Here is a 10,171-nt window from a genome sequence, read left to right as displayed (position 1 = left end):
TACCAGCAGCAGCAAGTTTTATTGCAACCAGGATCCCCCGGTCATGTGGGAGGGGTGGGGCGGAGGGACATCGGTCACTGATGCCATATTCCCAGTTAAGGACACGGAGCCAAAGATCCAGCTGGCTGTGCCCCACGTCTTCCCTCACCCTCCACCCCCGAGCAGGGCGTTGATGGGGCTGAGGCGGAGGGAGGTGAAAAGCAGAGTCCATTTCAGCAGAGCCTTAGGCCAAGGGATCTGAGGAGCAGTTGGCAGTGGGGGTCTGGGTGGCCCAAGATGCACAGGGCACTTTGGGCTGACGTCTACACATACCCTCGTGGGGCTTAGGGGAAAGCAAAGAGGCCACTCTGTCCACGGGGAAAGGGTGGGAGGGAGGGAAACAAAGGCTCAAAGTGAGAAATCACTGGCCAGCAACCACGCAGGTGGAACCTTGGGACCCCGACTTCTAGATCAGGGCCGTGTCCACCAACTGCCTCTGGCATTCACCCCAGCCTGGCCATTCTTGGGTCCTATGTGGGGATCTGCAGGTGGCCCAGGTCCTGGTCCATGATCTGGAGAACGTCGTCCAGGATGGAAGGCCCCAGGTCTACGTGCAGGGAGAGCAGGGAGCTGGCGTGGGACAGGAAGGGCTCCTCAGCCCCAGACTCGGGGGTCAGCCCACTGTGGACCGAGGCAGCCTCTGGAATCCGCCAGATGTCCACACTCCCTGCCTCCTGCGGGGAGGGCTGTGGGGAAGGCTGAGGGGTCTCCAGGTGCAGGCGAGGGGGTTTGGGTGGGGCCTGGGCGGCGGGCAAGGTGAGTGCCTGGGGCCCGCCGATGACCGGGAGGGAGATGGCGTTCTTGAGCAGAGGGGACGGCCCGTCGGGGAGCTCCCGCCCACACAGGGTGGCCGTGCGTGTGAACTGGAAGGGCAGCTCAAAGCCACCATCCTCCTCGGCCTCCTCGGCCTCCTCGACCGCCGTCCCCGGCAGGAGGTGGAACTTGCCTTGCAGGAAGGAGATGTCACCGAACATGTCACTGCCGCCACCACTGCCAATGTGAATGGTGTGGCGGAAGTCCCCCAGTGGTGGGCTGATCATGTCTGAGGACAGCAGGTCCCGCAGCTTCTCCTTCTTGCCTTTGCGGCTGCCGCGCTTCAGATAGATGGGCACCTTGGTGGACATCGCGACCTCACCAGCCAGGCCGGGACAGTCTGCTTGCAGGACCACGGCCTCCGCTGCCTCCTCTCACCACCCTCAAGAAACACCCAGAGGGAGGTTTCCAGACACCAAACACTTGCCAAGTGCGTGTGGTGTGACCAAAGTTGGCCCAAGGAATTTGGAAAAGAAAGATAAACGATCAATGAAGTCAGAGGATCGAGATAACAAAAATCACTTTCTCCCAAGAGGGTTGAAAACTCGTCTGAAAACTGGAAGCAGGAAGGCGCAGAGCTCGGAGGCAGTGATGCTCTCTGGGCTCGTCCTTGCCAGCTTCTCTCTGGTCCAGGGCGGTGGAGCTGAAACATCAAGGGTACAAGTCAGGGACAGAAGGACAAAGGCAGAGGCATCTGTCTCGTTTCTGGGTCTCTTTCATCAGCCCTGGGAGCCCACGTGGGGCTGCACTCCTGTGGGGAGCCTTCCTGGCCGAAGCCTGTGTTCACTCACGGACTTGTTGCACCTCAAGGCCTGGATCAGCAGTGCCAAGCCCCTCCCTCCATGAGTGGGGACCCTAAGCGACAGGACTGAAGTCACATACAAAGCCCTGGCTCCGGTCTCTTGCCCCGAGTCCCCAGCTCTGCTCATCACTGTGGTCTGCACTCAACTGTGCCCAAGACATGACCAGTGCCAGATTGTCTGGGGGTCTCACGGATTTGTCTCAGCTCCCGACTTGATGGAGGGTGGAGATCTTGTAACCTCTGTCTTGCCCTCCCAGGCCTGGCACAGCAGGAGTTCAGCCAACAGTGCATAACAACCGACACCTCGCATTTGGCCCAATCACATCCTACCTGGAAGTGAGGTCACCTGCTCAGAGCTTCCCTTTTCTCCTCCTCTCTGTTAGGAGTTCCTTATGGGCAGGGCCTAAGCCTAATGCAGTTTCTGCCCCAGCGCCTAAGGGGAAGATGGAGTGGGGGATACAAATATTTGGGGGGTGGCAGCTCTGCTCTCTGCCTGGAATTTCGTTGAGTTCTTTGCAAACACATCTCATTTAATCATCACAACCACCCTCCTATCATTCCCGTTTTAAAATTAGAGCTATCAGGGAACTCCCTGGCAGTTCAGTGGTTAGGACTTGGCGCTTTCACTGCCGTGCCCGGGGTTCAGTCTCTGGTCGGGGAACTAAGATCCCACAAGCCACGCGGAGCGACCAAATAAATAAATAAATAAATAAATAAATAAATAAATAAAATTAGAGCTATCGGACATTTTGGAGGGATTCCCATAAGGCATTGCAGAGAGAGAGAGAAGCAAAATGAAAAAATGTAGTCTACAAGATTCCATTTTTTGAAAACATTGACCAGCTCTCCTCCCCACTCTCTGAACATGCATGTATTATGTGTACCTACATATACAGGTCTGCATAGGATTATATTCGATATAGGAACAGAGAAGAATATAGAAGGCTGGCACTAGGTTGTCATATGGGCTACCTAGACTAGGGTAGGGGCAGGGATGGGGTGTGGGGTTTGTGACATGGGAGGAAAGTTGTCCTCAGAAAAAATTAATATCTGGGGCCCATTACTAAGAAACGACATATGTAAGCCAAATATGAAAGGACGGTCACCAAAATGTTGATGGTGGTTCTCTCAAGGTGGTAGAATTTCAGGTGACTTCCCTCTCTTGTTCATACTTCTATAAGCTCAAATTCTTAATAAGAAGCATGTATTATTTATGAGCACGTATTATTCATGTAGTCAGAAAAAATAAAGATATTTTTAATGTGGAAAAAATAAATACACTCTGGAGGGGTGTCGTGCAGGTTTGACAGAAGAAGGAAGTGGAGCAAGCACTTCCTCTAGTTCCCACGGTGGGGGATTGGCCTGATGTGTAGAATCAGAGCACGGAGGGCAAAGAAACTTGTCCAAGGTCACCCAGCGGGTAACTAGATGAGCCCACTCTCCCCAGGCCAACAGGGGCTGAGCAGGTGGGAAATCACTGGGGAAGCGCCTGAGCAGCAGCAGGGAGGCCTCTGCCGGTTCCTCTGCCCCATTCTTCATCCCGGGCCAGGCCGGGCAGGGGGAAGAGTGAGGGGGCTGGCAGGAGGGAGCAGGAAGGAGGAAAGAGGATGCAGGAGAGGCTGAGTCCCAGCTACACACCCCCCAGCCCAGGCCCTTACTCAGGAAACCCCACCCCAGGACCGGACACCCTGGGTCAGTCGAGCTGAGCCACAGAGACCGGACATCTTGCCCCTCCCAGAGCACCTGCAGCTTAATAGGAAACAAAGGAATGACTCTCCGGTGGCAGAATTCCAGCTAAGCTTGGAAGGAGCTGGAGGGAAGGAGAGGGAGGCAGGAAGTGCTCTGAAGTCTTGGACTCCCATCACTCCTTTATCTAACAAACATTTATCTGTGCCCACCATGCCAGGCCTGGGGGCATGCTGACACGCATCCTATCTGTCCCCTTGGCAGGAGAAGTCCTGGGGTAGCTTTTCCTTCTTTTTCACTCACGGAGAGGGGGGCTAACTGATGGGATTTGCCCAGAACTTGGGCCAGTTCCCTCCCATCATTCAGGGGCGCCAAGACAGCCTGAATGTTTCCACAACAAATCCGGCGTCCCTGACAGCTCTCTTGCTCTGAGCCAGATGTACCCACCCAATTCCAGATGTGGAGAGAACTGAGGCTGGGGGGAAGGGTTGGGCCAGCCTCAGCCACCAGGGGAGAGCTGGGAACTGCAACCATCAAGCCCCAAGTATTCAGATTTGGCAACTACAAGACCCCAGGCTCCAGCTACCCTTGCATGGTTTCCATTTTAACGTCCCAGGCACAGCACGGTGGGTGTCATTACTGGCCTTTACAGAGGCAGAAGCTGAAACTGAGAGACGTTAAGCAACTTTGCTGAGGTCACCCAGCTAGTAAGAGGAAGAGTGGGCACTACTACGTAGCTGGGTCCCAGTGGCTCCGATGCAGCGGGCCGTGTCAACCTCTGTGAACTGCTTGGGGAGCAGGAGAGAAACAGGCTCCCACCTGGGCTGGGGCCACCGGGTCCCCAGGCCTCCTCCATTTAAGTCCTACCTCTTGGTTGGCCCCCTCTCTCAATTTGCAAGTGTCCAGACATATGAGAATGAGCTCTCCATCAGGACAAGGCTCTGGGGGCCTGGGACGGGGGGCTTCCTGCAGCTTTGGGAGGAGCAGATGGGAGACATCCCAGCTCTGTGGGCTTGCTCTGGAAGGAGCCCAGGGCCTCCTTTAGAGAAAATGACTTCCTGGACGCAGAACCCCTTCTGTCACAAGGAATACTAGGCCACTCTCCACCAGGAGTGTTCAAAAAGCAGGCCTCTGACCTTGAACCCATCTCTACCTGGAACTCACTCTAACCTTGGGAAGACACCTTTCCTCTCTGGGCCTCACCTTCCTCGTCTATGAAATGGGATGACAATAAAGCCATTACCAGGGGGCTACTGGAGACCCTACTGCCATACTGCAAGTGAGAGAGAGCGCCGATGTACAAAGACAGGGTTAGCGGGTCACTGTCAGCCCCGATATTTATTCAGCAAATAGCTGTAGGGCCTTCCTCAAGCATTTTGGTTCTCCGGGGACAGTGCTCCAAACAAGACCAAAAATGAACAGCCCCCGAGCGGAGGGCTCCGCCTCTGCCTGCCGGCCAGGACTTAGCCTGCTTGCGTAGAGTCCCCCTCGCTGGCAGCGGGGTCTCCCAGCGTCGCTGTGCGGAGCGGCGCTCGGCTCCTCGGCCACTAGGTGGCGCGCGCTCTCCCTCTACTGCCCCTCGTCCCGGAGGGTTCCCGGCGCGCACCCGGGTCTCCAGCGCGTCTCCGGCTCCAGGCGGGCGTCCCCCAAGGAGCCGCACGTTGACGTACCAGGTGAGGATTGTCTACGGGATCTTCTTCTCTTGGGGGGTTCTGGTCTCACAACCCGACAAAGGGGGGAAAAGGGAGAGATCCGGGACCCTGCCCGGGTATCCAAACTCAGGGAGGAGCCTCCCCCGTGCTTTCCGGCCTGGGCGATGTCCGAGTGTCCGCTCGGCGCAGGGCCAGAGCTCTGGCGTGCAGCCCCCGCCCCTGGCTCCCGTGGGTCCGGCTCCTCAGCCCCAGCTCGGGTTCCGGCGCCGACCCCTCCCAGCCCTCTGCCCGAGTGCAGCCCAGCGCAGTTCGGATCCGTTTCAAGACACTCGCGGCCACGGCTAAAGATAGGAGGACACCTCACCATCGACTAAAAATACGACCCTGAGCCCGGGCGGGGATGGCGGCGAGAGGGCACTCCCGGGTCCCGGGGGTGGGGCGGGGGCTCTGGCGCAGTGTGGAGGGCTGGACCGGGAGTTCAGGTTCGGGATGCGCGGCGCACCGCAGGCCGAGGGGGACGCGGGCGTGGCCGCCGGGACCAAGGCGCGGGCGGGAAACATGGTGCAGCCCGAGGCACCCGGGAAAGGATCTACGTGGAGGTGAGTCGGGGGCCGGGGCGCGAGCTGGGATGGGGCGCCTCAAGGATGGGTCTCCCTAGGAGCCGCGGTCGGGCCGCAGAGTCCCGGCCTGAACTCACCTTGAGCGCGTTCAAGCGACTGACCGGCGGGCGGCGAAAGCTCAGGAGCTGGACCGCGCGGCGATGGGACAGACCTGGGCTGTGAACTTACAGTGCTGACAGTGGCCCCTAAAGCCCCGCCCCCTGCCCGCGGAGCCAATGCCGGGGCCGCCCCAACTAGGCCCCGCCCACAGCCTCGCCCTACTCCCTGGCCCGCCTGGGCTCCCCCTTTGGAGGCGCAGCGCGGGGGTCCCGCAGCCGCGCGGGCCCGGAGGTCCAGTTCAAGTTCGGGCGGCTGCGGGCCAGGCGGCGTCGGGTGCCTGGGCTGGACTCCGCGGACTCCGGCTGTGCCCGTCGGAACCAAAACTCTCGGTTCTAGGAGGGCCGGGTCCGGGGAGGCGCCCGCACAAGTGTATTCAGTGACTACTAAGGAAATGAATGAGGCCTTAGAGGCGCCTATGTTAAAATATTACAGACTTCCGAGAGCTTTCAGGAGTTTGCCGCCCCTTAGAAAAGAGGGCATTGAGGGTGTGTGCGGGTGGAGTGGCCGGGCCATGCCCGTGTTTGCTGTCAGGCTAAGTGGCTTCCGGGGCTGGGGTGGGACCCGTACTTAGACTCATTCCAACATCAGTTGATTGGCTGGTTGGTTGGTTCATTCATTCTTTCATTCATTCAGTACGAGAAACATTTACTGAAGGGCAGGCCCTGCACAGGAGCTGGAGCTAGACTGAAGGGAACTCTGCCCTTGCTCCTTTCAGTGATTCAGCAGATAATTGTGCATCTATAGGTGCCAGGCGCTGTTCTTGTCGCTGGGGATGCAGCCCCCTCTGGACTGGGACCTACTGTCCAATGATGGGAAATGGAGGAAACCCAAGTCCCCAAGTAGACTGTGACACCATTCTGAGGGAGCAAGTGCTAAGAAGAGCGGGGCAAAGGAAGGGTGGATGGTAATGAGGTGAGGGGACCTTGCTCTCTGGAGGGTGACAGCTGTGACCGTACAATGTGACCAGGATGATGAAAGCTTCCATACTGTAAATGTGGGAGGGACTCTTAGGGAGAGGGGGTCAGGAAGGCATCCTGAAGGAGGGAAGGTTGCTGGGGGTGCAGGTGGGGATCAGCCAAGTCAGAAGGGAGGGAAGGATGGGGAGAAGGGGAGTGGAGTAGGCAAATGGCCCCTTCCTAAAGATGTCCACGTCCTAGTCTCTGGAACCTGTGAATATATTTTGTTACATAACAAAGAATAATTAAGGTTGCCAATGGAATTACAGTTACTAATCAACTGACTTTAAAATAGAGAGATTATCCTGAATTATCTGGGTGGGCCCAATGTAATCACGATGGTCCTTAAAAGTGGAAGAGGGAGACAGGAGAGTCAGAGAAAGAGATGTGATGACACAGAAATGCTGTGTTGCTGCTTTTGAAGATGGAGGAAGGGGCCACAAAGGCATGTGGGCGGCCTCTAGAAGCTGGAAAAGTCAAGGAAACAGATTCTCCCCCAGAACCTCCAAAAGGAACATGGCCCAGCTGACCGCTTGATTTTAGACCCATGTTGGACTTCAAACCAACAGAACAGTAAGTTAATAAATTTGTGTTGTTTTAAGCCCCCAAGTTTGTGGTGATTTGTTACAGCAGCAATAGAAAACTAATACAGGGAAGTTTCAGGTTTTAACCTTGAGCCTTCCTGGCCCCTCCTTTAACTCCCCAGGGAGCATCAGTCAGGTGGATTCTGCCAGGACTGGCCTGGTGGCTCAGAGGAAAACTGAGGCCTGGACAGTGGAGGAATGGGGCCCTGGGCCAAATTGTCGTGTGTGTGGATAAGTATTGTACCTCTCTCCCTTCCTGCCACCCAGGCTCTGCCAAAGATCCACCCACCCAGGCTTGCCTGTGCCCCTTACCAAGTGCCTCTTGCCCCTGAGCTCCTCAAATCCTCTGAGAGCCCAGCAAGGTGGGCAGAACCAGCATCACTATCCCCCTTTACAGAAATGGAAACCGAAGCTCGGGCCCTGACAGTGATCTACTTAGCCTGAAAGTGGCAAGACATGCTGGCTCTGGGCCCTCGTCCCCACTCAGTCTTCTCACCCAGCCATTGTCACCCCCCACCCCGCCTTCCTTCCCACACACAGCCAGGTAGGGGGACAGCTAGGTGCCAGGCCCTGAGCACTGCTTGTGAGCCACAGACCCAGGTTCTGAGCTGGCTGTGCTGCTGACTTGCTCTGTGGCCACAGACGAAGAAAGGACAGTCCCTTTCTGAGCCTTCTTGCCTGTAAAATGGGAGTTACATGAGTCCCAAGCAAGATAAGGGACTTGCGCGTGTATTGTTGATGGGAACACACAGTCCCCGTAGGCAGGAGTTTCATGGAAACGTTATAACGGGAGCTTTGGGGGGTGGCGACTGACCTTGCCACCTGACCTGGAATGAGTCTAATGATGCATGGATGACTCTAATAATGACCCCCCCGGGCCTGCAAGAGTGAGGCTGAGGCGCAGCCCCGCCCATCAGCTGAGCGTCCTCCATTGGAGGAAGGGGCTCGGGGAAGGTCAGGAGCTCCATTCAGGGCTGGTGGCAAAACAAAGTTACAGGGATGAAAGCTTGCAGAGGCAAAGACCCTCATGCAAGGTCACTCAAAGCCAAGAACCAACTCCAGAGCGCTTTGGAGAGGTTCTGGTGTGTGTGTGTGTGTGTGCAGTTGGGGAGCATTGGGGGATGGATAGAGAGCAGCAGATTTGGCCCCCAAGCCTGACCCAACCCCTGGACCCCTCCCTCAGCGACTAGCCATCCTCTCAACCAGGCCCCAAAGCCACAGGAACTGCGCTCTGGGGACCGTTTTAAGCCCACCTGGATGTGACGTGCTCCCACCCAGTGCCAGCTCCCCGAGCTGCTCAGACTCTCCTGCCACCAGCCAGAGATCCGGCCCCCACAAAGCCCACATCCAGGGCCCGCTTTGTGCCTGGCACTGGGTTCTGTGCTTTACAAGCACTCAGGTAGGTGGTTCATTCTCCCCATTCACAGATGCGGTCATGTCACTTGGCTGGGGCCCGAGGAATCCCTGGGGAGCCGGCTGCTGGCGGCTCTCAGCTCTACTGAATGGACGGGATCTTTGCAGATACGCCCAGTGTTGCCATGGCAGCCCTGCAATTACTGAACATTTATAAAACAGGATTTCATTGACTAAAATTGGCTTTTTTATGCAACTTCTCAGGCAGTGTGTAAAGGCCCAAGTATGGGTGGTGAGGCTGGGATCCCGAGCCATGGGAGGGCCAGGGTGTCCTGCATTTCTGACCCAGTAGACACTCAGGCCAAGTGCCCCCTGCCCAGCCTGACCCCATGTCCAGGGTCTGCTGCCTCAGCCAGGGCCTGGACTATTCTTGCTGGAAGGACTCCTGGACACCCTGGTGTCTGAGGGGGTAGGACCCTGAGGGACATTCAGGACAGGTTAGAGGCAAGGAAGCCTGGGTGGAGCAATGCCCCAAGGGGCTTCCCTGGCGGTCCAGTGGTTAAGACTCTGTGCCTGCAATGCAGGGAGCATGGGTTCGATCCTGGTCGGGGAACTAAGATCGCACATGCTGTGCGGCGCGGCCAAAAAATTAAAAAAAAAAAAAAAAAGCCCCGAATGCGGTATTCAAATTCCTTCTTCTCAGCCTGGAGCCTCGCCTTGATGCTGAGATAGGCCCAGTCACCACGCCCCTGACCCCCAGTCCCACAGCTGTCCCCCCCACACACACAGGACCTGTAATCACCACACAGGGACTGACTCAGCCCTTCCTTCCCCGCCCAGCCTCTTCTTCCTGAAAATCGCCCACGTCAGCAGCCCCAGCCCCCAAAGGCCCTGGGGGATAGAGTCTGAGTCCCCCTTCTCCGAGGTTAGCTGGGAAGAACGGAGGAACTGAGCCGGAGGGGTAGGACTCCCAGGCCCGAGCCAGCTCTCCTCGGCCCCGCCCACCCGGGGACCTAGGGAGGCAGGTGGGATGAGAGGGACCAGGAGTCTGGGGACAGGTCTGAGAGCAGGGAGTCACAAGGGAAGGGTGGTGATACTCTAGGGGGCAGTGCGAGGAGACAAGGTCTCCGGGAAGGGCCTCAGCCCCCGCCACCCCGATCCGCTGCCACAGGGAGACAGGGAGCAAGGCAGGATCTCCGTCCACCCCCAGGAAGCCTCCTCTGCCGCAGCCTGAGCTCAGCCTGCAGGGCTCCGTGGCCTGAGCCAACCCCAGGCCTGGGTTGGATTTTTCCTTGATTGTTTCTTGTTTCCTTCCTCCCTTGGGCTCCTGCCAACTCCAGCCCTGCCCTCCTCGCCTTTCACCCGCCTTCATAAAACTCTGACCCGGCAGAGGCTGGGATTCGAGATGAGAGTCCCTTCGAAACTACCCCCAGCTTCTGCCTCTGCCTTGGACCCCTCCTTGGGAGTTGGGTGGCAGGGCCTTACTGGGGGACTTTCCTTTGGGTCTGGATTTTTGGCCCCAGGCCCAGGGCCATGGGGGTTTCCAGAGTGGTGACAGCCCTGTCCT

General features: G+C 57.5%; 1 protein-coding gene and 1 long non-coding RNA gene across 2 annotated transcripts; one reads left to right on the top strand and one right to left on the bottom strand.

Moving 5' to 3' along the window:
- On the bottom strand, window positions 1-5,775 carry CDC42EP2 (CDC42 effector protein 2). The gene is made up of 2 exons (XM_059931972.1): window positions 5,690-5,775; window positions 1-1,495 (listed from the first exon to the last, which is right to left on the bottom strand). Exon 2 carries the CDS (start codon window positions 1,161-1,163, stop codon window positions 510-512), a length of 654 nt encoding a protein of 217 aa, XP_059787955.1. The 5' UTR covers window positions 1,164-1,495; window positions 5,690-5,775; the 3' UTR covers window positions 1-509.
- LOC132370958 (uncharacterized) lies at window positions 4,980-9,242 on the top strand. The gene is made up of 5 exons (XR_009504720.1): window positions 4,980-5,013; window positions 5,651-6,623; window positions 7,092-7,240; window positions 7,374-7,474; window positions 8,679-9,242. It is a non-coding gene; the product is annotated as an uncharacterized LOC132370958 (long non-coding RNA).
- The last annotated feature ends 929 nt before the right edge of the window (window positions 9,243-10,171 follow it).

The sequence above is a fragment of the Balaenoptera ricei genome, chromosome 8 (assembly GCF_028023285.1).
Source record: "Balaenoptera ricei isolate mBalRic1 chromosome 8, mBalRic1.hap2, whole genome shotgun sequence".
NCBI classification, from domain to species: domain Eukaryota; kingdom Metazoa; phylum Chordata; class Mammalia; order Artiodactyla; family Balaenopteridae; genus Balaenoptera; species Balaenoptera ricei.
The sequence above is the reverse complement of the archived record's forward strand: the minus strand, read 5'-3'. Positions and strand labels throughout refer to the sequence as shown.

What these genes read in the sequence shown, in the direction of transcription:
- CDC42EP2 (XM_059931972.1), bottom strand. Translation starts at nt 1,163, where the DNA reads ATGTCCACCAAGGTGCCCATCTATCTGAAGCGCGGCAGCCGCAAAGGC.